Source organism: Zalophus californianus, chromosome 10 (assembly GCF_009762305.2).
Source record: "Zalophus californianus isolate mZalCal1 chromosome 10, mZalCal1.pri.v2, whole genome shotgun sequence".
NCBI classification, from domain to species: domain Eukaryota; kingdom Metazoa; phylum Chordata; class Mammalia; order Carnivora; family Otariidae; genus Zalophus; species Zalophus californianus.
In genome coordinates this window covers 70551287-70576980 of record NC_045604.1, presented here as the reverse complement: position 1 = coordinate 70576980, position 25694 = coordinate 70551287, and the positions used below count along the sequence as shown (strand labels likewise).

Genomic DNA, 25694 nt, shown 5'->3' with positions numbered 1-25694 from the left:
GAAGCAGCTTCTGCAGCAATGCCCCAGGAGCCGTGTGTCCTCCTCGGCACAAGCCCCGGGAGGCCGGGCGGTGCTCAGCCTGTCCTGGGCTCCAGGGGCATCCACCTGACTTCCAAGATTCCTTCCCTTTCCTCGTTATCGGTAACCCGCCGGGAGATACCGAGACCGCGCACAGGCCCGGGCGCAGGAGACCTGCCCGGACGGCGGAGCACGCGCCTGCGACCGGTCATTTCTCCCGCGGCGGCCAGGCTGCCGGGTGTCCACCCGTCCTTCTTCCCGCGCCGATTGGTCGGTCTCCACCTGCTCCAGGAGGGGCTGCCTGCCCGCCTTCCTCCCCCGTCCTCCTGTCCCGTCTGCGCGGAACCCGGCTCCATTCTCCGTTCCTGCCGCGATCCGTTCTCGGGGACCGGGTCCCCGCTGGTCACCCGAGTGGCCGCGGAGCCCCCTCCGCCCAGAGGGCGCCAGAAGTGGGACTACAACTCCCAGAAGGCCCCCCGCGCGCACGACCCTGCGCGGCCGCCGCCGCGCGTCACGTGGCCCGGTCTCGTGGGTCACGTGGCCGCGGCGCGGGTCACGAGAACAAACACTCGGCCGCCGCGCTTTTCCGGCCAGTCGGTCCTCCGCGGGCCATGGCCAACGTGTCCAAGAAGGTGTCGTGGTCCGGCCGCGACCTGGACGACGACGAGGCGGCGCCTCTGCTGCGGAGGACGGCGCGGCCCGGGGCGCCGGCCGGCGAGAGCACGCCGCTGTTGAACGGGGCCGGGCCGGCAGCCGCCCGTCAGGTGAGGCCCGTCCGCCGGGAGAGCCCCGGCCCGCGCCTAGTCTCCCCACCGCCGGGAGCCGGCGTCGCAGTGGCGGGCGTGGGTCGGGCCTTCCCCGCCGCTCCGACTCGGGAGTCAGCGGCTCTGGCAGGCGGAGGGTCGCTCACTGGCCGGTGGCTGGCCCTGTGCCTGGCGGGTGGTGACCGGCTCATCGGTGCTTCCATCGTTCCCCCCCGCCCCCCCCCCCCCGGTGAAGAGGAGGGAATTGAGCCACAGACGGGTGCGGGAACGTGCCCCGGGTCTTCCTTGGCAGATGGCATTTGCTGGCATCGGAACCTAGGCCCTGGGGTTCTGGAGTCTTGGGAGGAAGCTCTGGGCCGGGTGACTGGTGGGGTTCGAGGAGCAGGCCGAGCTCACCATGACACTGTTTTCTGAGCGCGCACGAGCCTCCGCCTGCCGAGTTTTCTCTTGCAGTGTGGGGCTCTGTGGGCCACCCTTCTCTGCAAGAATCGGTACAGGGCGATCTTAGAAATGACAGATATTTGCACCCAGTTTTCCTTACCAACTAAATGAAATGAGAGCGTGCAGACAGACGCTGTAAGCAACAAGTCAGAGTGGTTGCGGTGTGTTCGCATTAGCGATGCGGTTTGCAAAGTCTTTGCATGCACATATGTGTGTTGTGTTCATTTTTATTTGATGGCTGTTTTTATGTGTTGTTTGGTCTTATTCTATTTTTGGTATTGTTCTTCTGTTGTTTAGTATCTGTCCTTTAAACGTTAGAATGGTCCTTAAAAATTAGGAAGGACACAGCGTCAGGCTGTTTCTGTAGGGCTTATCTTCAGGTTCCTCCAGTCCCTTGGAAACGCATCAGAGTGAAAGTGCAAGTCTGTTTTTCGGGTGAAATTTTGTCCTGAAATGCTCTCTCTGTGTCTACGTGAGATGTGATCTGAAATGGCTAATTTGGAGGGGAGCCTTAAGGGTGCTTTATTATTTTCTTCTTGGAACGTTATTTTTTCCCTTTAAAAGAAAGTAACCTGGGGTCTACCAAATGGAATTGTAAAACTGGCTTTAAGGGTCGTCAGGTAAAGAGACTGGAAACGGTGAGGTGGTATTTGGGTTTATCTCAGGACTGAATGTGCGTTTCCCACTTCTCTTTGCAAGTAGATACGGGAGTTGGGTTTTTTTTTTAAGAAGAGCTTTTTGAAGTCTTAAAAAAAAGTCATTCTGTTAAAAAAAAGTTTGCAACTTTTATTGTTCATTTGTGTTTAGCGACAGCCGACTAGTTTCTCTTAAGCAATTAAAAAAGAATTATTATGCACCTACTGTGTGCCCAGGTGCATGCAGTTTGCCTGGAACACGGGTGCAGAAGCAGCTTCCTACTGGATGTAGGCTCGTGAAGAAACACGCCTGGTGCTCTGTGAAGATTGTGTGAGGGGCCCCAAGGGCAGGAGAGGTCCCATTTGGGTCCAGTCTTGAGGAGTGCAAGACCCTCAGGCGGGCAATAGGTGGGAAAGGATGGAGAGTGTGTTTGAGATCCTCTGTGAGTTTGGAAAGTAGATCGGAGTGGGGAGAGAGGCGGGTCAGACCTGTAGGGGACAGCTGCTGCCTTTGAATTTGGCTTTACTTCAGGGAGAGTTCTGCAGGAAGCTGGAGATTTCAGTCTTCAAGGATCCTAGCCCGTCTTGTGTGGACTGGTGGCAAGGGGGAGGCTGCTCCGCATCCCGGGAGGCAAGCCCCGTGGCCTCTTCTGCCTCAGGGTCCTCCCTGCAGGAAGGTGAATGTGTGTGCTGTGCTGAGCAGTGCCTGTCCCGGTTGGTGGACGGTAGCCACTCTCAGTGTATTAGTATTGGAAACAGCAGCACGAAAGCGACTGTCATTGGGTTATCGTTCATGGTGTGACTCTGCTGGCCGCTGACGGGATTCCTTGATGCCGCTTTCTTGTGGGGAAGGTCTGCTCTGGGCCCACAGGCTGAGTTCGGCACTAGGCACTTCGGCTCTGCAGCAGACGGTGGCCTGTAAGCTGCTGTTAGTCCGGGGCCATTTGAACTAAAATGACAGCCCGGATCAACAACCACCCTACAGGAACGTTCTAGTGAATCAGACGTGGGAGCTCATGGCCACCTCCTGGCCCTTTGGGGTTTGTTGCATCATGTCCAGAGTTGGATGGTGGTGGTGTTGGCGCGAGCGGAGCCTGCCGAGCTCCTGAAGTAGCTGCTCTGGGCAGTGTGTGCCATGTGGCTACCCTGCCAGGCTGCTGAGTGCCCAGCGGGGAGTAGGCACGGCCCCTGGCAGGATAGACTGGTGACTGTCCTGAGCTCAGCCTCCAGCTTCCCAGGAGCAGGCTGTTGAGAGCCACCTGTTGGTTGCTGTTCCCTTTGTCAGGCCCCTGGGCCCGTCGTGCTGGAGTGTGGGGTGATGGTGAGTTACCAGCGAGTCACTGCCATTCTCCCGCTGGGACAAGGAGGGGGTGAGGTCAGCCAGCAAGTCATGGTCATATGTGTGGGCAGTGGGAAGCGGAGCATTTCGAGAACTTATACAGGGAACTCTGAGGCAGAAACAGATGCTCCAGAGGTGGAGGAGTGGGGTATTTACAGTGTTTGTAAATGCAGGACGATTCCAGGGACCTCAGCTTTAGGAAGCTCCACCTGAGACACCTTGGGGCCGGCGGGGGGTGGGGGTGGTGCGGGTGTAGGACTCTCAGGTTAGTGTTTAGAGTCAGTTCTACAGATCTTGTTTCTCTGGGAACTGGGTTACCTTTGTGTCCTGCCTTGGCGGCTGGAGCCACAGACCACAGCCTGAGAGTGTCAGGGGCGGGTCACCTGTTGTCCTCACTGACCCCTTGAGTTCTCCTCTACAATAAGTGAGCACTCCGTCTTTCTCCTAGGTGGCTCTCAGCACCGGGCTCAGCTCTTCTGGAAGTTCCTCTGCTTCAGTATCCTTGACCTGACCTCCTCCCTCTCTGTCTCCCTACGCACAGCCTCACTTTGTAGGGTTCAGGCTGGCTGCTGCAGTGCCCTCCCTGAGGGTTCCCCAGATCTGTGTCCCTCCTGCCTTCAGTACCACCGGTGCAGGGTCAGTGGGGGCGGGACAGACCACCGCCTGCAGCAGGGGCGTAGACTCGAGAGCTGAGGGACAAGGCTGGGCCCAGGCCTGGACAGAGGGTCCCAAGAGCCCCCTGCTGTACAGCTTAGTCCTTCTCCTCATTGGGGTTCAGCCTGCAGGCCTCCTTGTCCACCTGACGTCACAGGCTTCCTCACGTTTGCACTTACTTTGTTTACGGGCATCTGTGTGCTTGGCCTGGAAGCCTCTGGCTGCTGGAGCCCTCTGTCCTCCTTGCTGAGCGTGGAGCCTGCTAGAACACATAACAGCCCAGCGGGACAGCAAATGGCCTTCAGATTATTTTTAAACTTGGTTTTACTTTGAGTGAAAACGCATAACAAAATTTACCACCTTGACCAGTTTGAAGCGTACAGCTCAGTGAGGTTAGAGGCATTCATGTGTTGTGTAACCAGCCCCGCCACCCACCCAGGGAACTGGTCCGTCTTGCACAACTGAAACTGTCCCCATGAAACACTCAGCCCAGCCCCTCCTGCCCACCCTTCTACTTTCTGTCTCCATAAACCTGACTGTTCTAGAAATCTGTGCTGTGAGTGGAGTCATATGGTGTTGGTTTTTTCGTGACGGGCTGCTTTCTCTTAGCATAACGTCCCTGAGGCTCGTCCATGTTGTAGCGGATTGCAGAATTTCCTTCCTTTTTAAGGCCAGGAGACTTTGTGTTGCCCGTATGGGCCATGGTAGGTTTATCCATTCATCCGTCAGGGGACACCAGGGCTGCTTCCACCCCTTGGCTGATGTGAATCATGCTGCCATGGGCATGGTGTGCAAGGGTCTCTGGGTTCCCGTTTCCAGCTCTTTTCAGGACACACCAGGGGTCAGATTGCTGGGTCACATGGTCATCCTGTGTTTAATTTTCCAAGGAAGCGCCACACTGCTTTCCACAGCCGCTGCACCGTCGTGCTCCCCCACCCCGGCGTGCAGGGCACCAGCTTCCCCCATCCTCCCCACACACGCTGCTCTGTGGTTTGGCTGGTGGTGTTGAGCACGTTTTCATGTGCTTATTGGCCATGCGTGTGTCACCGTTGGAGACGTGTCTTCAGTCCTTTGCCCACTTTTTTTAACTGGGTTGTTTTTGTTGTTGACTTGTAGGAGTTCTTGACATGTTGTGGATGTAAACTTTCGGGTATGCGATGTGTAATATGTTCTCCCGTAGTGTAGCCTGCCTTCTCGCTCTGTTGTCTCCTCTGATGCACGGAAGTTTCTCAGTGTGATGTGGCCGTCCCTTTTGCATGTACATTTTTAAAATGTTTACAGATAAGTGTGGATTTACAGGAAGTTGACAAGACTATACAGAGAGTGCCCGTGCGCCTTCCCCCAGGTTCCTCCACGGCCTCCGGCCCACAGAATGACAGCACCGAGCTGACACCGGGATGTCAACGTGGGCATGTGGGCACTTCTCCGCCCTTAAGTCCCACGTCTGCACCCCTGCGGTCAGCATGCAGAGCGCGAGCCTCAGCACGGAGCTCTCTTGTCCGGCCTCTGTGGTCACCCCTCCTGCACCCCGATCTGTTCTTCCCCTGGCCCGACGTTTTGAGTGTCAGGTCTGTGCGGCTGATCAGTGTGTTATCTTTTACACACTTTTGGGATTGTCTGCTTTCACTCAGCATCACACCCCAGAGATTTCGTCCGGGCTCTTGTGCGTGTCAGCAGTTTGAGGACCCGGTATGTAATCTAACCTGTGTTCAAGACAAAGAAACAGACACAGCTGCAAGTCAGTCACTGAGCTCTAAGTAAATGGCTTGTTTCATCACGAAAGATATTTCCTGGAAGATGCACTTAAAGCCCAGAAAAGAGAAGTGGGGGGAAGGGAGGGGCCTCCACCTCCCGGTCCAGGCTGCTGTCTTGGGATGCAGGCTGCCCTGCCCCGCTCACATTCTCTTTCTCTGGTCAGGTGCTGAGGACCTGTGTCACCTGAGCAAGTGAGTCTGTGTCGACTAGACCATTCTTATTTTTTTTGTAAGATTTTATTTATTTGAGAGAGAGAGAGAGCACGAGCAGGGTCAGAGGGAGAAGCAGGCTCCCCACTGAGCAGGGAGCCCGGCACGGGGCTTGATCCCAGGACCCTGGGATCATGACCTGAGTCGAAGGCAGACGCTTAACGACTGAGCCACCCAGGTGCCCCTGACCGGACCATTCCTGTCACACCTCTCCTGAGGCTGCAGCCTGGCTCTTGGAAACTGCAGATGTGAGAGGAGATGTGTGATGGGCCCCGACTTTGGGCCCACTTGTTGTGGAGGGATGACTGCCCAGTGTAACCGAGCTTCTTTCCTGATCAGTGGTGGGTGAGATGCAAGTGGCCAGGCTGCCTTTCTCTGTGGCTCCACCTGCTGGGCCGGAGGGCGGGTCACGTTCTCCTGTGCCTCTCACACTTGGACTTTCAGCACTGCCTGGCCTTGCTCTGCTGGGTTTGTCCGTCTTTGCGTGGACATTCAAACCTGCCTGCCTGGGTGGTCTGCGTGTACAGACACATCCCCAGGGACGTGCATTTGGTGTTGCTGTGGCCAGGCTGGTGGCCGGGTGGTGGCCCAGAACCCCCACTGCTTACAAGTGTCCTGTGTGAGTAGAGGCTACAGCCAGGTCCAGGGCCCTCCTGGCTACCGTTGGCTTGAGAACTGGGATCCCTTGCTAGGCCGGCACACTGGCGAGTAGGGCCAGCCTTCCTGCCCGAGGCTTGGAGCCGCGGAGCCCCACCCTGCCTTTCTCATTGGATTCAGCAGTTTGGGGGCATTGTCAGTGTTTTTAAAGAGAAACCCGTATTTCTCTCCGCACCCCACCCCCCGTGTTACTGGTCCTGAGCGCATGCACGTGGAGTAGAGTGCCCAGCTGTGCACAGGGAGCACGCTGATACCACGTGAGCACGCTGCTCGGAAGCTCCCCTTGTTGTGGGACGAGCATGTGCTGCTGTAGCTGAGGTAAGGGGGGGTGTTGGGACGACCGTGTTCACTGTAGGCGCCTGTCTCTGGCAGTTAGTAAGTTAAGCACAGTGAAAGGTTAGGGCAATAACTGGTAACAAAGTAGAACAATTGTAGCAATATACCCTCACCCGTGCTCCTGTGGGGGTGTGAGGTGGCAAATGCCCATGTGATGGTTTCAAGTGAGGAGAGCGGCCCCTTGTGATGCAGCACGAGGAGACTGCTGACCTTCTGACCACACGGCAGTAGGACGGTCATCTGCTTCCTGCTGACCACATGCGCCCAAAGCCTTGGAGCAGGGGGACGATTATAGGATTTGTTCTCGTTGCTGCGGCAGGTTTTCCACCGTGTGCAGAGCCGCCGGATAAACGGCAGGGCGCCCAGCCCCACCTGCACTTAAGAGAAACCACGGGTCATGTTTCCCCGCGGCATCTGGGACCTACTGACCCTGAAACGTGTTTTTCTGAATTGCAAAGGTGGCAGGTGCCTGCGTTCTGCCTCCTAGGCCTCTGCCATGGCCGTGTGGTGCCTGCTTGTCTTCCCCGGTGGCTGGCGGCAGTGTGGCCACGTGCCTGGAGGGCCTACCTGGAGGCCGGGCACAGCTCCCCGCCTGTTGGAGCTCCTCAGTCTCATGATGAGGGGATACGGGAAGTGGGTGGGGTGGGGGAGCCTGGAGGTTGCTGGCGTGGGCACCCTGCAGCCCTTGGTCCCCAGGGCTGGCAGGTGTCTGCAGTCTCAGCCGTGCCTTAGGCTAAGGGAGGGGAGCGGGGCCTCTGGGGTAAAGAAGGCCTGGACTCATGCAGAGTCTGGACTTCTCTGGGGTCCAGCACTGACCGCACGACCTATGACTGAGCACCCCACGATTTGTCTTATGCTTCTAGTCACCACGTTCAGCATTTTTCCGGATTGGACAGATGAGCAACGTGGAGCTGGACGATGAGCTGCTTGACCCGGTGAGTAGTAGACTCATTCCCCATCCTTTCAGTTCTCAGCGCCTACCTGCCCCCAGGAAGGACGAGGCCTGCTCTTGTGGAGGTGCCAAGCAGAGCGCAGGCAGTAAACGCCCAACAAGAAGGTGGTGGACGACAAGCAGGGCCATGCAGAGCAGGAGGGCAGGTGTGGGGAGTTCCGACCGGAGCGGGAGGGCAGGTGTGGGCAGTCCTGTGCAGAGCGGGAGGGCGGGTGTGGGCAGTTCCGACCGGAGTGGGAGGGCAGGTGTGGGCAGTTCCGACCAGAGTGGGAGGGCAGGTGTGGGCAGTTCCGACCAGAGTGGGAGGGCAGGTGTGGGCAGTTCCGACCAGAGTGGCAGTGTGGGCAGTTCCGACCAGAGTGGGAGGGCAGGTGTGGGCAGTTCCGACCAGAGTGGGAGGGCAGGTGTGGGCAGTTCCGACCAGAGTGGGAGGGCAGGTGTGGGCAGTTCCGACCAGAGTGAGAGGGCAGGTGTGGGCAGTCCTGTGCAGAGCGGGAGGGCAGGTGTGGGCAGTTCCGACCAGAGTGGGAGGGCAGGTGTGGGCAGTTCCGACCAGAGTGGGAGGGCAGGTGTGGGCAGTTCCGACCAGAGTGGGAGGGCAGGTGTGGGCAGTTCCGACCAGAGTGGGAGGGCAGGTGTGGGCAGTTCCGACCAGAGTGAGAGGGCAGGTGTGGGCAGTCCTGTGCAGAGCGGGAGGGCAGGTGTGGGCAGTTCCGACCAGAGTGGGAGGGCAGGTGTGGGCAGTTCCGACCAGAGTGGGAGGGCAGGTGTGGGCAGTTCCGACCAGAGTGGGAGGGCAGGTGTGGGCAGTCCTGTGCAGAGTGGGAGGGCAGGTGTGGGCAGTTCCGACCAGAGTGGGAGGGCAGGTGTGGGCAGTTCCGACCAGAGTGAGAGGGCAGATGTGGGCAGTCCTGTGCCAAGCGGGAGGGCAGTTGTGGGCTGTTCCATGCGGGGTGGGGTGGGGCAGATGAGGTGTGGGCAATTCCCTACAGAGCGGGGCCGGGGGGGGGGTACAAAATGAGGAGTAGACCGTGGGGCCGCCAGAGCCTGGGCGACCAAAGAAGTTGGTTCTGAGGGTCCGTGTCCCCTGAGGCTGAGCCAGGTGAGCAGAGATGGGACAAGTGCATCCCAGGAGGGAGCACAGAGCCTGTCCTGTGGAAATGCAGGAAGCAAGGCCAGGGGAGCAGGCACCATGTGTGGGAGAGGGGCCCTGAGTGGCCTGGAGGTGAGCTCTGGGGACAGGGATCTCAGGGGTTAGGGGCCTTTGGACAACGTGATATTCTCTTCTCCCGCCCCCGTGCCACGCTGTCTGGCAGCTACTGGGGAATGTTTTCTGAGCCTGCCCTGCTCTCCAGCCTTGCATGTGATTTCCTCCTCAGGGTTTTGTAGTTCGGACCTGCGTCCCTCTCATGCCTGGTGATGGCCAGTTGATCTTTCCTGTGCTGGTGGCCATGCATGTGTCGTCTTTGCAGAAACGTCAGTTCAGATCCTGTGCCACTTTAATTGGGTTGTTTGTGTTTTTATCATCAGGTTATAAGAGTTCTTTGTACATTAGATGTACATTGCTCATCATGTACGAAATCTGCAAAAAGTTTCTTGCGTTCTTTGGGTGGTCTCACTTTCTCAGTTTCCTTGGAAGCACAAAACCTTTTATTTATTTTTTTTAGAGAGTAGGTAGGTGGGGCAGGGGCAGAGGGAGAGGGAGAGAGGGAATCTTAAGCAGGTTCCACGCCCAGCACAGAACCTGACTTGGGGCTCAGGCCCATGACCCTGAGATCACGACCTGAACCGAAATCAAGAGTCAGACGCTCGACCAAGGGAGCCACCCAGATGCCCCACAAAAACTTTTTAATTTTGATGAAGTCCTGTTGACTGTGTTGTTGCTGTGCTTTTGGTGTCGTATCTAAGAAGCCACTGCCCAGTCCAGGGTCATAAAGATTCTCTTCTGAGAATTCTGTAATTTTAGATCTTCTATTCCTTTTTCGCTAACTTTGTCTGGTGGAAGACAAGCGTACTGTTTCATTTGTGTATGGGTGTCCAGTTTTCCAGGACCATTTCTCAGAAAAAAACACTCTGCCTAATGAGTCGTCTTGGCAAATGTCAGAAAATCAGTTGGCTGTAAACGTGGGGGTTTCTCCCAGGGCTCTGCTTCCACTGATCCCCACGTGTGTGCTCGTGTCAGGGCCACACCGTCTGGAGGACTAGAGCTTCTGTGGTGAATTTTAAAACCAGGAAGTGAGAGTTCTCCAGCTTTGTTTTCCTTTTTTTTTTTTTTTTTTTAAGATTTTATTTATTTATTTTGAGAGAGTGCATGAGCATGACCAGGGGGAGCAGCAGAGGGAAGGGAGAAGCAGGCTCCTGGCCAAGCAGGGAGCCGGATGCAGAGCTCGATCCCAGGACCCTGGGATCATGACCTGAGCTGAAAGCAGACGCTTAATGACTGAGCCACCCAGCCACCCCTGTTCTCCTTTTTCAAGGTCATTTTGACTGCTCAAGACCCCTTGCATTTCCATGTGGTTTTAGGACCAGCATGTCCATTTCTTCAAGGACGCCAGCTGGGACTTCATGCTTAGTCTTCTGACCCGCGAACACAGTGTCTTTCCATTTATTCACATCTCCTGTTCCTCTCAACAGTGTTTTGTGGTTTTCAGCGCACACGTCTTATATTTTTCCGTTGAATGTATTTGAGGAATAAATTTTACTTACTTTATTCTTGACACTGTTGTGCATGCAGTTTTCTTAATTTCATTTCTGGCTGTTCCTTGCAGGTGTGTAGAGAAGCCTTTGATTTTTGCATATCAGTCTCATATCCTTCAATGTTAATGCGTCATTCTAATAATTTTTTTAGTGTATTTTTGGGGATTTTGTGTATATGAGGTCATGTCATCTGCAAATAGTGAGTTTCATTTCTTCCTTTTCATTCTGGATGCCTTTTATCTCTTCTTGCCCACCTTCCCTGGTAGGACCTCCCGGACCTTGTGGAGTGGGCGGGGCCGGAGCAGGTGCCCCTTGTCTTGTTCCTGATCTTAGGGGAGAAGCTTCAGTCTCTCACCATCGAGTGGGACCTCACCATGGGGTTTTCCTAGACGCCCTGATCAGGTTGAGGAGGTTCCTTTCTGTTCTTTGTGACGTATTTTCGTCATGAAGGAGTGTTGAATTTTTATTAGATCCTTTTTCTGAATCTGTTGAGGTGATCGTGAGGATTTTGTCCTTTATTCTGTTGAAATGGTATTGAGCTGTTTTTACTCACAACACTGCAGACACCAAATGTGTGGGTTTTCCTCGGCAAGCAATTTTCCAGTTCTCTGCAGACATCAACTGAGTGTCCTACAATTTAACTCAATTCTGACACTATCTGCCTGGCATGAATGCAGACCCCCCTTCCCCCAGGCTGAAGGCCCCATTCCATGAATTCGCCACCACGTCCAGGCTGTCACCAGCTGTAAGTTCTCACAACCCCCTTCTCAAGTGCCATAATTTGCTAGAATGGCTCACAGAACTCAGGGAAATACCTTACTTCAGCTACTGGTTCATCATCAAGGCTGACTCGGGAACAGCAAATGGAAGACACCCACAGGGCGGATAGGGAAGGAGCACGGAGCTTCCAGGCCCTGCCCCTTGCCAGGCAGTGCCACCCTCCCCCTCCTGGCACCTCCATGTGCCCGGAGGCTCTGGGACCCCTTCATTTCGGGTTACACAGGCGTGGTTGATGAGATCATTGGTCGAGGGTGTTGGGCTCAGTCTCCAGCCCCTCCCCCTCCTCAGAGGTCACAGGTCAGGGTGTGGAGCTGAGAGTTCCACCCTCTAGTCAGCCTTGGTCTCTCTGGCTAGCAGCCCCCACCTGTGTCCGAGCACACATAAAACACCCTCCAGAGAGGCTGCAGGATTTCAGAGTCGGGTGCCAGCACCTGGGACGTGCATTAATAACGTATTTCTCACGGTTCCACAAACATGATGTCATTCGATTTTCGGATGTGTCGCTGGGACCCAATTTGCTGGCACCTTTTCTGGGACATGTGTCTGCATTCTTGAAGGGCGTGGGCCTACACTTCCAGAGTCCTGGAAGGCTTCGTGGGATGGACGGACATCTGCCCCCTCCCCTTCCCATTCGTGCTTTGTTCCCACATGTGCAGGCTGTCAAGTGTGTGGCTCTGCCTCTTTCTTCTGCAGGAGATGGACCCCCCTCACCCTTTCCCCAAGGAAATCCCGCACAATGAGAAGCTCCTGTCCCTCAAGTACGAGGTGGGCCTTCTCCCTCTGCACCCCCATCCCACGCAGCCCCTGGGCCCCTTGTCCCCCTGCCCACCTCCACCTACTGTGAACCCGGAGCGTCGGGGTCAGCCCTGCGTTGTGTGTGCTGTCCTGCAGAGCTTGGACTACGACAACAGTGAGAACCAGCTGTTCCTGGAGGAGGAGAGGCGCATCAACCACATGGTGAGTCTGGGCTGCAGTGTCCTCGCAGCGCGCCCTGCTTACCGGGCTGGGCACAGCCATCTCCCGCTCCCTCTGTGGTCCTCGAGCCTCTGATTCTGGAGCCACCATTCATTCTACTGGTTTGTGTCCTGGAGCCAGAGATGCCAATACAGGACACAGGGTGGGAGTGGGTGTGTTGGGTGTGATGGGAAACGACATGCAGAGTTGGGTGCCCGGGCTGTCAGTCACCAATTGTGAGCTGGTTGGGAAGGCCCACTGCCTCTGAGACGTTGACCAGAGGCTACCTCCCCAGGATGCAGGGTCCCACACGCGGCATGCTGTTGCTGGTGGTGGCCTGCAGAACCCCAGGGGCTGGTGGCACCGTCTCCAGAGTGGCCTGTGAGCAGAGACCACCCCCACTGCACCTGTTTCTGATGGTTGCCCTCCCCGTAGGCCTTCCGGACGGTGGAGATGAAGCGCTGGGTCATCTGTGCCATGATTGGGATCCTCACGGGCCTTGTGGCCTGCTTCATTGACATCGTGGTGGAGAACGTGGCTGGCCTGAAGTACAAGGTCGTCAAGGACAGTATCCTTTGTCCCCAGCACAGAAGGGGGCACGGGCTCTGCCGCAGAACACCCTGGTCCCTGGAGGGGCCAGCGGTGAGGCCTCCGAGCCGGGCGTGTTTGCCAGCCACATGGGGGAGGCATGGCTGCATGGTGGTGTCTCGCGCCCGGGATGGCGCTCTGGCTCAGGAGGCCGGGCTGCAGGAGTGTGGCAGGCAGGCCAGGGGTGAAGCTGCCACTTGTCCTTGATGAGCGCCAGATATCGACAAGTTCACAGAGAGAGGCGGGCTCTCCTTCTCCCTCTTGCTGTGGGCCACACTGAATTCTGCGTTCGTGCTTGTGGGCTCTGCGATCGTCGCCTTTGTGGAGGTATGGCCACCAAGAGGTCACAGCAGGGGTTCCTGTGGGTTGGAACCCTGACTCCTGCCGGCAAGGTTCGCGTGGCTACACTGGCGGGGCCTCTGGTGCAGGCGTTAGGTTTGCAAAGCAGAAGGCGCCTGGGTCCCGTGGTGCCACTCCTGCCCCGCACAGCAAGGACTGGGGGGTGTGCCCAGGCCGTGCAGGGCCTCAGCAGCAGGGCTGGTCCAGGTGGAAGGGAGCACCCCTTCGTTCCGGGACTTCTCCCAGAAGCCTCTGTTCCTGTGGCCTGCCTCTTGGCTTCTCCCTTGTCATGGGTGTAGCATCTGGAAGCTTCTATCTGCAGTGCAGTGTGATGCCCCCCTACTTCCCTTTGGGGACACTGGGCCTCCTCTGCTCCATTCCCGACCCCTCCCATGGCCTGTTCCCCACTACTCCCCATCATCACTGCCTCTGGAATGGGGAGAAGCGGGAACCCCTCCATGGGCAGCTGTCCCCTGCTCGGGCACCGCGTGGCCATGTCCACCTGGGCCAGTGTGGCCTTAGCACGGCCTCTCTCTCCTTCCAGCCGGTCGCCGCTGGCAGTGGGATTCCCCAGATCAAGTGCTTCCTCAACGGGGTGAAGATCCCCCATGTGGTCCGGCTCAAGGTGAGGCCTGGAGCGGACGCTGGGCTGGGTGCTGGGCTGGGCTCTACCGATTTGCCTCCCAGCACCTCTGGGACTTGGCCTCGCTCACTCCCTGTGCTGCCCATGAGCACGTGTGTGCATTTCACATAAACTTTCTTTGGAAGGGGGTAAAATTTTCTCTTACGTGTTTTAAATTATGCACACGTGCTTAAATGGGGCGTCTGCTGTGATCACAAGCTGTGTGGAACGTGTAAAGTTCTGCACGGTGGTTACTATCTCAGGAAGAGAAAGGCTCTGTTAGAGTGGTAGGTATACTTACTGTGAGGTTTTTCCTGTTATTATAGTTTTCTTTTTTTTTTTTAAAGATTTTATTTATTTATTTGAGAGAGAGAATGGGAGATAGAGAGCACGAGAGGGAAGAGGGTCAGAGGGAGAAGCAGACTCCCTGCTGAGCAGGGAGCCCGATGTGGGACTCGATCCCGGGACTCCAGGATCATGACCTGAGCCGAAGGCAGTCGCCCAACCAACTGAGCCACTCAGGCGCCCCCTGTTATTATAGTTTTCTTTGATATTCATTACACTTAACATTCTCGGTAATGCCCCGTTTCTGAGGAGATGGGGGTGTCAGGAGCATGGTTCCTTGATGGTCATTTCCAGGTGTTGGGTTGGCCCGTCCGGGGCGGGATGCTCCTGGGGTCTGCAGCTGTACCAGGGGTGCAGGACCGGTGGTGACAGCCTGAGGGAGCAGGGCGGCCTCGGGGAGGGCCTGTGCCCGCCACACACAGCAGGGTCCACCCTGGTGGGCACAGGGTTAGCAGATAAACCTGGTATGCGTCCAGAGGAGCAGGACTTGCTGCTTTCGGCTCTCTGGGGCACATGTCTTCTCGGGATAGAAAATTGGAAGGTTCGCAAAAGCAGGAAAGAATCGGCCCGAAGCCCAGCACCGAGGATGCCCACTGTGTGCTGGCCCTCCTGTGCACCTTCCTCTGTCTCATGGGTTTGGGGCTGGGCGCATAGTCTGGATCGCTTCGCGGACACAGTTTTGCTACATGTTCTCAGACTGTGTGTGGCCTTTAATCAGAGACTCGACATACCTTCCTTTGTGTTCTAGACCCTCGTGATCAAAGTGTCTGGTGTGATCCTGTCCGTGGTGGGCGGACTGGCAGTGGGAAAGGTAATGGAGCCCTGCTCACGGCCTGTGACCCAAGGCCACTTTGTTCTCTCGGAGCCATGCTTATCTTGAGGGCGGCTGTCCTGTGCTTCTAGGAGGGGCCAATGATTCACTCGGGCTCTGTGATCGCCGCCGGGATTTCCCAGGGGAGGTCAACGTCGCTGAAGCGAGATTTCAAGGTGAGTGCTCTTCTCCCAACGTGGACAGCCCCAGCATCCCCAGGAGGCTCTGCTGGGACCATGGTCTCGCCCAAAGGCGCGTGGAGCCTCGGAGGAGGTCAGGAGCAGCTCACGTGCAGATTGAAGCTGCTTTGTTTTCAGTTTGTAGCGTTTCCCTCAAAAGCCAGCGTTCTGATGGGTGTTGCACTGACTTTACGTGGGAGTTCAGAGATGTTTGCGGTTTTTACAGAACACTCTTGTGTTTTTACATCAAGATCATGTTTTCAGTGGCTCGTTTATTTGGCCTTTGTCCCATCTCCCGCGGGGTTTTGAGTCGTGTGATGGGTCTCTGGCGCGGTCTGAAGGTTCCTCATCATCTCGAGCCTCCTTTCTTGGCTATTGGCCTGTGAGGGCGCGTTCAGTGTGTGCTGCTGCATCTGTTCTGTGGTCTTCGTGAATCCACGTCAGTGGACCGTCCGGAGGCCCGTCTGTGTCCCCTGTCCCTTTCCCTCGGTCCCTGTCTCCATGGTGCTCACCAACCTTGCCGCGCTCTGAAGGGAGCGCCCTTGGGGAAGCTGGCTGAAGCGTCTTCCCTTGTGTCCCCATTGCAGATCTTTGAGTACTTCCGCAGAGATACGGAGAAGCGGGACTTTGTCTCAGCGGGAGCTGCGGCTGGCGTGTCTGCCGCATTTGGAGCCCCCGTGGGTGAGGGGGACGGCTGCATGGGGGAGGCCGTGGTCCCTCCTGTGTGGAGGAGGGGTCTTGGTATTTGCTGACTCTCAGTACAGGGTGAGGGTGCAGGCGCGTTTCCCCGACAGGCCCGGGGGCTGCCTCTGCCAGTCTTGGTGCCCCAGGGTCGTGGGGTGTGAGGCTGCATGGGGGCGGGCTCCCCTGTGTGTCCTGGGGAGCACATCCAGGCTGGGCTGCTTCTGTTCCAGGTGGGGTCCTGTTCAGCTTGGAAGAGGGTGCCTCCTTCTGGAACCAGTTCCTGACATGGAGAATAGTAAGTGCCTGCAGAGGGCCGCTTCCTCGTGGAGGTCAGGCCATGCTGTCCCCTGGGCTCTCTGATCTGCTGTGCAGGGAGCCGTGCCCCCACAGGGCTGCTATGTCCGGCTCTGCCCATCGCTCAACCTGAGCTGCTCACTGTCCTCCCACCACATGTGCCTCCCCTGTCGGCCGTGGGCTTTGTTTGCACCCTGTTGTCTTCCTCATCGGGCCCCCCAGAGCACGCTGCTCACCTCTTCCCTCAGCTCCATCACTGGCTTGGCCCTGACACTTAATCCAGACAAGGCTGCAAAGCGTTCACCCAGCCATGAGGGGCTGGGCACCTCCTGAGTGACGGGAGGGGAGGGTCCCCCTTCAAACCCCCTCAAGCCCGCAACCCCCTCCTGGCTCCCCGGACCTCCCAGCCCCGGGGCTTCAGCTGGGCGGGCTTAGTTCTGATGGCACTTGTGTTCCTCTCTGCCCACAGTTCTTTGCTTCCATGATTTCCACTTTTACCCTGAATTTTGTCCTGAGCATTTACCATGGAAACATATGGGACCTGTCCAGCCCAGGGCTTATCAATTTCGGAAGATTTGACACAGAGGTAATATGCTGTGCTTTCTTGTTCTCTCTTTCTCCGGCTGGGGCCATGGCCATGTACTTAAAGTTCATCCTGAGGATGTGGACTCTTGGGAAATGGTTGCTCTTATCTGCAGGATTGAGCTCTAGGGGCCGGGAGGTGACTTAGGGAAGCTCACAGCTGACCTACCCATGCAGGTTAGGACGCCTGATACCCGCTGCGTGCACTCGTGGTGTCTGGGCTGGGCAGTCTGCAGACTGTCGGATAGGGTGCTGACACCACCTGGGGCACATGGGTGCTGTGCACTGGGACCCTGCTCCCAGGGGTGCTGCGCACGTGGACACAGCAGAGCCCTTGGGTCACTCAGGGTCATGAGATGTGTTCCTGGGGCTCCTCCTCACTTGTGCCCCCCTGATTCCCATTTGGCAAAAGCTCGGGCCATCCCCCACCTTCAGGTGGACAAAGACCCGGGCTGGGAGCAGGCAAAAGCCTTAGAGAGAGTGTGGTCTGCTGTGAACTACCCATGCTTCTCACCCGCGGATGCCCACAATTGTGCATGCAAGTGCCGGAGGCCCTGTCTGTGCTCGCATCAGAGCGGAGAGGGCTGGCGATGCTCTCCTCACAGGTTGCTCGTTCTCTTCTGTGCAGACGATGGTGTACACGATTCATGAGATTCCTATCTTCATCGCCATGGGCGTGGTGGGTAAGGGCCGTCCTGTGAAGGAACGCTTCCTGTCCCTCATCCTCCCCGCCCCAAGGTGGCAGCAGGCGACTTCTAGTGGGGTCAGAGTGTGTGGAGGGGTCAGGGCCTGGCAGACCCTAGGCCTGGCCTGGCTTTGAAGTAGCCGGAGGGGGCTGTGGCCCCCACAGCCCGTGAGCTGTCCTCCCATGCCCCGCCCCGTTCACGCACCCCTAGGAGGGAGCCCACAGCTGAAAGACCAGAGCTTTACCTCTGCTGGAGAAGCCCCTTGGTGGGGCACTTGTCTAAGAAATAGAATGAGCTCTGAACAGTGCTTTCTACTTGGAAAAACCTTTTTCCCTGGAAGGAAGGCCAAGCCTTTGAGAAATTCGCCTGTCCGCCTGCCAGGCTGTGCTGACAAAGAGCACACAATGACACAGAGCCTGTTCTCCTGTCCCTTACATGCTGCTCCTCCTGGTCGTAGGTGGTATTCTTGGGGCCGTGTTCAATGCCTTGAATTACTGGCTGACGATGTTTCGAATCAGGTGAGAAGTCTCCGTTTTGTGGACCTGGGACCTTTGAAAATGGGTGTGTTGAGGGTCTGTGCCTGTGGAGTTGCATGGAAGGCCATGTACCCACGGGCCTCCTCGGTGGTCGTTCGTATCGGGGGTGGAGACAGACCAGCACTGGCTGGGGGGTGCCCATGAGGCTGGGCGTGGCTGGAGGCCTGGGAGGTCCTGAGCCAGGGGACAGTTGGGCCTGCAGAGGCTGTCTTCCTGTGAGGAGAGCAGTTCTGGGAGCTTTCAGGTTTCTGAAACCTTCGGGCGGGCTCTGGGCTCGAGGAAGCACTTCTTTCTTATTCTCTTGCCCGGATTTAAAATGCCATCGACGAGTGCCCCGGAGACGACCTGGTGATTGCGTGTGCTGTGTCACCCCCAGTCGTGCCCTGCGATGGGCTCTCAGGCACGGACTCCGGTGCCATGGCAGCTTCTGGGGAGTCCAGCCGTCCTGAGGCCCGGTCCATCCTGCTGTTGACTCTAGGTACATTCACCGGCCCTGCCTCCAGGTGATCGAGGCCATGCTGGTGGCTGCAGTCACGGCCACAGTCGCCTTCGTGCTCATTTACTCATCCCGAGATTGTCAGCCCCTTCAGGGGAGCTCCGTGTCCTACCCCCTCCAGGTAGGAGGCCCAGGCCCGGTGGGCGGGTCCACCAGGCAGGACAGGGCCAGAGGGTGGCCAACAGCTGAACTCCAGGCTCAAGTGGGCTTCACGGGCCTGGCGGGCATCGGGAGAGAGGACATTATGCTGGGTGGATTTCCCCGGTCCTCCTCCCAGAGCAGCACCCCGCCCAGGGCCACATGGGGACTTCAGAAGTGGGGGCTCATGGGTGTGGACTCGAGAAGCCCTGAAACCCGCACCGACATGCTCGCTGCAGCGTGTCCACGGACTGCGGGGATCAGGCCAAGTGTCCGCCAGCTGGCAAACCGATCAGCAAAACAGGGTTTGTCCATAAGTGGGTTTATTTGGCCGTGGAAATAGCTGAAATCTTGACATGCTGCCACGTGGATGAACCTCGAAAACACCATGGACAGAAGCCAGACACACAGGCCCCTGTGTCATGTAATTCTGTGTATGTGAAACATCTGGCGAAGCCACGGAGGCAGAGCAGATGCTTGGTGGCTGGGGGTGGGTTGGTGGGGAGGGGGACCTAGGTGTCACGGAACCACGCTCCGCTCAGCCTGGGAGGGCTGAGCCCACCGGTGCCAGGGCCCAGGTGCTGACTGCTGAGCCCCGGAGTCCCTGTGTACCCCAGCGACAGACTCACCGGCCAGTGTCCTGTGGACCGGCCCGCGCATGCAGGACCTGCCTTTGAAGCCCTCTCTGTCCCCGGGCCTGGCTCTTTGCATCCTGCCTCCCCCTGAGGCCACGACCTGTCCCAGCAGTCAGTGGTTGCCCCTGGCACCGTGCAGGCCGAGACAAGTCTGCCCCACCGGCCCATTCTCTCTTCCAACCTTACAGCTCTTCTGTGCAGATGGCGAGTACAATTCCATGGCTGCCGCCTTCTTCAACACCCCAGAGAAGAGTGTGGTCAGCCTCTTCCACGACCCCCCAGGTGCGTGCCTGAGCTCCGTGCCATCAGCCACACGTCCCCACACCGGCCTTGACCCCTCCAGGCTACTCTGAGACTGACCCTGGGCCTGGGGGTCCCCTTCCGGCCAGCTGTGCCCTGAGGGCGGAGGTCACCACCTTTGCTGCGGTCGGGGCCCAGGGGTGGGCCAGGCCCTTCCCCTCCTGGAGGGCAGCTGCTGGGGCTGCCTGCATCAGTGATGACATTCCTGTCTGCTCAGTGTTTTCCTCCTGGGAGCTGCTTGCACAGGGCACCCTCCAGCCTCCACGCACACCAGCCACGCACGTCCACCCCCACTGTGGGGCTCAGACTCACGACCCTGAGGTTAAGAGTCACACGCTCCTCCAACTGAGCCGGCCAGGTGCCCCCAGCCGTGTGCGTTTTTAATTAAAAAAAAAAAACCAGCGTGTGAGTGCAGACCACTGCTCTTCAGCACACGTCTTCCATGGCACTGATCTGGGCAGCAGCCTCGCCTTCACCCACAGCACATGGGCCCCCGAGAGCGCCTACTGTATGCACCCATAGACACCAGCGTGTGGTCATCCTGTGACATCACCTTTTCTGTTTGGGGGTCCTTTAGGGCATCTCTGATTGCTCCTTGTCACAAACAAGGTCACTGAGAAATTTCTAGTCTTTATGCCTCTGTGTACGTGCGATGGGTCCCCGCAATTTGCCAGGAAAGCTTAAATATGGGGTGAGGCTAAGCCCTTGGGACAGAGCACCGAGCAGGGCCCTCGGGCAAGCAGCAGCCTCCTGGACTGGTTGGTCCCAGGCTTTGATGGTTTTTTTCTGGCATCTGGAAGTGTCTCCTATGGATTGATGGCTGATGGCCTCCCTCCCCTGACATCCAGGGGTCTGCACATTCTTCCCTTGACCCCACCGGGTCCCACCCACCAGGCGGCCATCCTCCTGCCTCGAGGACTAGGCCTCTGAGATCCGCGCTGTGGCCCCTGAGGATGGGGCTAGTTCTGGGCAGCTGGGCAGGGCGGCTGTGTTCCAGGTGAATCCACCTGGCAGGCCCTGGCCAGCCCCCTCTCCCCTAGGCTCCTACAATCCCATGACGCTTGGCCTCTTCACTCTGGTCTACTTCTTCCTGGCCTGCTGGACCTATGGGCTGACGGTATCTGCCGGTGTCTTCATTCCATCCCTGCTCATCGGGGCTGCCTGGGGCCGGCTCTTCGGCATTTCCCTGTCCTACCTTACAGGGGCCGCGGTGAGTGTGGGCTTCTCCGTGCACCAAGCCTGGGACCCAGGGCTCCCAGTGCAGGGAGGACAGGTGCATCTGAGCCCTGGTCGTTCAGCGTGGCCTCGAGTTTTCTGGCTGCTGATGTTTGATGCGAGCACTCGATCAGCATGGCCGTCCGCAGACGGGATGGACAGATACGCACATTAGGAGAGATGTTCCGTCTTACTAGAGTGCATGATTGAGGCATGTGTGTGCCTGGTCTCTGGGGGCTAGGCTTTCATTTTTTGTATTTTCTTTTCTTATTTGAGTCTTTGAAATAAGATTTCTAAAACCATGGGAGGACCAGGGAGGGTCTCCCGCACCCCCGCCTGCTCCTTTTTCCAGGTTTTGGCCGTGCTTGGGTCACGTTTCCTTCCAGTTGTGGTTCTGGGTTTTTCTTTTTTAGTTGAGAGATGATTCACGTACTGTCAGGCCTCCCGCCGTGGAAGTTTGCAGTTTGGGAGTTGTTCGTGTGCGATAGTTACCTGGATCACACGTCTAGTGTCATACATGGTGTTCTTCTCTCCCCAGGAAATCTGCCCACTGCGATCACTGCCATACCCCCAGCCCCTGCAGCTGCTCGCCCGCCCTCTGTGCGGATCTGCCTGCTGCAGGCATTTCCCAGGGGAATTGCTCAGGCGTGGCCTCTGTGTGGTCTCGCCCATGCTTGTCCGTGCTGGGCTCTCTCTACACACCCAGGGGCGCCGCCGTCCTTCCCTGCACGTACCTGTCCCTCTTCCCTCCTCGGCACTGGGAATGCGTGCTCCTGCCGTAGCTGCTGAGTTGTATGTGCAGATGGCACAGATCCTTCGGGGCCTCCCGAGCAGAGTACACCCAGGGTGTTTCCAGACTTTGTTGATGTAGATGCTGCCACAGACCAGGTTGCACGTGTGTGGGGGGTGTAGGACTTTCTCCTAGGGCTGGCGTTGCTGGGCCCGGGGGCCCCCGGGGCGGGGGAGGTCACATATCTCGGTGGGCTTGAGTAGGGGGCTGCCTCCCCTCTGACACCGCCTCTGTCATCCCTACAGATCTGGGCGGACCCTGGCAAGTATGCCCTCATGGGAGCAGCTGCCCAGCTGGGTGAGTCACAGCTGCCGTGTGAGTGTCCCAAGGTCAGGAGGGGGCACCTTCCCTTGGGGAAGGGAAGGCCGCGAGTCCATTCCGTGGTGGCGTGCAGGGTCGCTGTCTCCACTCTGCAGCCTGCAGGGCTAGACCACTAGGATGAATGGGTGGGGGTGCTGGCACGAACAGTCAGAGATGAGGGTGGTGTCACGAAGTGGCCTGCAGGGGCTGGAGCCTACCCCCAACCTCCCCGGGCAGGTGGGATTGTGAGGATGACCCTCAGCCTGACAGTCATCATGATGGAGGCCACCAGCAACGTGACGTACGGCTTCCCTATCATGCTGGTTCTCATGACCGCCAAGATCGTGGGGGACATCTTCATCGAGGTGTGGCTTATGGGAAGAGGCCTGCCTGCGTTCCTTGCCCCCTGCTCTGTGTATCCCCCCACCACGCCCCCGGCCGGGAGCCTGAGACTGGGGGCTGGGAGGTCTGCAGCGGAGGCGGCGGGAGGGGCACTCCGCCTCTCAGCATCCCCTGCTGCCCCTCCTCAGGGCCTGTATGACATGCACATCCAGCTGCAGAGCGTGCCCTTCCTGCACTGGGAGGCCCCCGTCACCTCTCACTCGCTCACTGCCAGGTATGGCCGGCGGGGGGCCAGTGGAACAGTAGGGAGGTTTGGAAGGGCACACCGGTGTCTGGGTGTCCGGGCGGCTGGCCTCCTGGCTTCTTGTCCCTGGGTTTCCTGCATCTGGCAGCTTCCTGCCTGTCAAGCTTCAATTTTGTTGTGAAGGGAGGGCGTCCGTCACGTGGTCGGTAATGGTGAGGCCACAGCAGATGTTCTTCCTCAGGGAGGTGATGAGCACGCCGGTCACCTGCCTACGGAGGAGGGAGAAGGTGGGCATCATCGTGGACATACTCAGCAACACGGCATCCAATCACAACGGGTTCCCCGTAGTGGAGTTCGCTGGTGACACCCAGGTACCCAGGGCTGCGGGTGCAGGGGGTGGCCGTCCCACATGTGCACGTGGACATCCTGCGCAGGCACATCAAGCTCACCTCCACCAGCTGCAAAGGAAATGGGTCACGCGGCTGGGAGGCGGCAGCCTGGGGGGTGCCAACCACTGCTCAGGGCTGCTGGCGTTTGCGGGCTCAGGCTTCTACCCCAGGCCACGCCGTCAGCCCGGGAGTCGGCGGTGATGCGTGTCGGGAGCCATCTGGATGGACGTAGCGTGGCTGGCGGTGCACGTCTCACCACGGCCTCTTGCTGCCTCGTCCATGCTCTGTGGTCACATCCCGCTGCCGCTCCCCGGACTCTGGGCAGCGATGAGCGCGTGGACTGCCTGCGGTGGGGCCAGTGCCCAGAGTTGGCGGCCACGTGTCGAGGGGGAGCCTGGCGCGGTGTCCCCGCAGCAGATGCAGAGGTCACGGCAGGGTGCCCCGCCCCATGGCGGGAGGGGTCTAGGTCTTGGGCTCCTCGCAGACAATGGTCTCTTCCCGCAGCCTGCCCGGCTTCAGGGCTTGATCCTGCGCTCCCAGCTGATTGTCCTCCTGAAGCACAAGGTAGCTGCCAGGCATGGGGGGGGGGGGGGGGCGGGAGACAACGGGGCCCCGGGCTCTGACGCACTCTGCCCCCCAGGTGTTCGTGGAGCGCTCCAGCATGGGCCTAGTGCGGCGGCGGCTGAGGCTGAAGGACTTCCGGGACGCCTACCCACGCTTCCCACCCATCCAGTCCATCCACGTGTCTCAGGATGAGCGCGAGTGCACCATGGACCTCTCGGAGTTCATGAATCCCTCCCCCTACACGGTGCCCCAGGTGCCTGCCACGGGTTGCTGCTGGGGATGGGGCGGCTTGGTCGTGTCGTGACGGGGGTGTGCGGTCCTGGGCTTGGTCGTCCTGCCTCTGTTCCGTCCTTCTGCGGGTGGGCCCAGCTGGCGGCTCAGCAGAGGCCCTGTCCCCTTTGCAGGACGCGTCCCTCCCGCGGGTGTTCAAGCTGTTCCGGGCCCTGGGCCTTCGGCATCTGGTGGTGGTAGACAATTGCAACCAGGTGAGTGGCCGGGGTTTCCTGTCTGCCCTGCTCACGGCGGGTAGGGGGACTTGCTCTCAGCCCCTGGGGGAGCTCAGGGGTCGGGACCCAGACTGGCCAGGTGCCCAGTTCCGGGGCTCCCCCAGGGCGTGGCGCCTGGTTTCCACAGCAGCACGAGGCTGCCCCCTTGACCCGGCTTTGCTCCCGCAGGTGGTTGGACTAGTGACCAGGAAGGACCTGGCCAGGTACCGGCTCGGGAAGGGGGGCCTGGAGGAGCTCTCCCTGGCCCAGACGTGAAGCCCTGGCCCCTCCCTGGGGCCCCCACCTCGCTCCCCGGGGCAGCAGTGGATACAGCATCCCCCAGTCCTCGGGACGTGTGTGTGTCTGTGTGTTTGTGCGTGTGTGAGACAGCGAGCGAGCCGGCCCCCAGGGCGGGGCCTCTTGCTGCTTCTGTGCTGTCTGCTTCCCTACGGGCCGGCCCAGGGGGACCACACTGTCTGTGCTTCACCAGCTGGGGCCTGGGGGACATGCAGCTGCTGCAGAGCCCCGTAGCCTTGCCCCTTTGACGCTGTTTACGGCCTTGGGGTGATGGGCCTGGACTTGGAGGCAAAGGCCCTGGGGAGCAGACGCAGCAGCGGGCTCTAGCGGGAAGCCAGCTGTTTTCCCAGACTTAGCACGTGGCCCTCTGGGGTCTTGGCCAGAGAGGGAACTGAACCATCTGTGGGCCTGAACACCTCCATTCCCCCCGACGTCCAGACTGATGTCTGTGGCCCCTGTGCACCAAGAGCCTGGCACTCCTAACCAGGGGGGCTCCCGCCGGCCTCCGAGGACCCCTGGCCCAGGGCCACTTTCTGAGGCAGCTCTGGTCCCAGTTCTGGGGCAGGCAGCCTCTGGGATGGGCCGGTGAGCCTGGAGCAAGGGTACTGTGACTCTTCCTGGCTGGTGTCCTGTGTCCCCAGGGCCCCAGGGGACCTTTTCTGGAGGTGATTTCCCTGGCCTGCTTCGGAGATCAGGCTACACAGCCACCGTTGTGGCAGCCTGGCGGCGTGGGGGGCAGTTCACCTTGGTTTGGGCCCCTTTCCAGGGAGCAGGGCCTCGAAAAGCCAGTCCCTTCCTGGCGGGAGCCCTGTGGGGGATGTAGGGAGATGAGGACGGGGGGGGGGGGGGGGGGGCGGGGCTCGGGAAGGGAGAAATAAAGGAATTGTACCCTGATGGCCAGCGCCGGCTCCCTGGTTCCTGCCCAGCACAGACCACGGTCCAGCTGTCGGAGATTTGCAGGGCCACTGAGCAGGGGACATGCGGGATGGGGCTGCCTTGACCACCCCCCCCTGCCCCCCGGAGGAGATGGAGGCAAGAGGCCCAGAACCCCTGTGAGGAGGCAGTGGTGGCCCACGCACGTCTGTGGAATATGCCGGCACTGGCCCCGGACGCCCGGGGGCCCTCGGCCTGGACACCACTCTGGGCTGCGAGGGGTGTGGAAAGGCCCCCAGACTGGGGTTGACTTTGGACCCGTCGCCTTGTCCTGGGGAAGCCCTGGTCAGCCCTTGGGCGGGTCTGGGTCATGGGGCACAGGGAGCACGGGTCCATGCTGGCCTGACATGAACCAGGGAGCACTGGGCCGGGCTTTGAAGACCTGGAGTGGGGAAAGCGGGGACATCGCGGTTCATGTGATGACAACTTGAACCAGCCACTTGGCCCCCACACTGGGTTAAATAAAACACTGGAAACTCGCACCTGTCTCTTTGCTTTCTTACTGTGGCTGCGAGGAGCCTGGAGGCACCACGCAGCCCACGCCTGCACCCTGTCCCAGCTCCCGGGGGCGCCCTGGCTGCATGCCATCCCACCAGCCGGCCCAGCTCTCCTGCCCCTCCCCTGCAGGCCAGCCGCCACCACCCACACCTGCCGGCTCAACAGCTCTTCCTCAGATCTTTCCAGAAATGGGCAGTTGGGAGGCCTTGCA

General features: G+C 58.9%; 1 protein-coding gene across 3 annotated transcripts; it reads left to right on the top strand.

The window, feature by feature from the left end:
* Positions 1-554: 554 nt before the first annotated feature.
* On the top strand, positions 555-25485 carry CLCN7 (chloride voltage-gated channel 7). 3 transcript variants are annotated; one of them, XM_027612232.2, is made up of 25 exons: positions 558-782; positions 7672-7743; positions 11931-12002; positions 12129-12194; positions 12627-12759; positions 12997-13106; positions 13663-13743; positions 14834-14896; positions 14989-15072; positions 15663-15756; positions 15990-16054; positions 16523-16639; positions 17264-17318; positions 17779-17839; positions 18336-18474; positions 19315-19408; positions 20467-20636; positions 21677-21728; positions 21969-22096; positions 22262-22347; positions 22559-22688; positions 23211-23270; positions 23347-23523; positions 23675-23755; positions 23945-25485. In XM_027612232.2, the coding sequence occupies exons 1-25, from the start codon at positions 630-632 to the stop codon at positions 24029-24031; spliced, it is 2430 nt and encodes an 809-aa protein (XP_027468033.1). In that variant the 5' UTR covers positions 558-629; the 3' UTR covers positions 24032-25485. The 3 variants fall into 3 exon arrangements, with proteins under 3 accessions (XP_027468035.1, XP_027468033.1, XP_027468034.1); XM_027612233.2 differs by lacking the exon at positions 7672-7743; XM_027612234.2 differs by lacking the exons at positions 21969-22096; positions 22262-22347; positions 22559-22688; ... (2 more) ...; positions 23675-23755; positions 23945-25485 and having other exon boundaries at positions 555-782; positions 21180-21705.
* Positions 25486-25694: the final 209 nt, after the last annotated feature.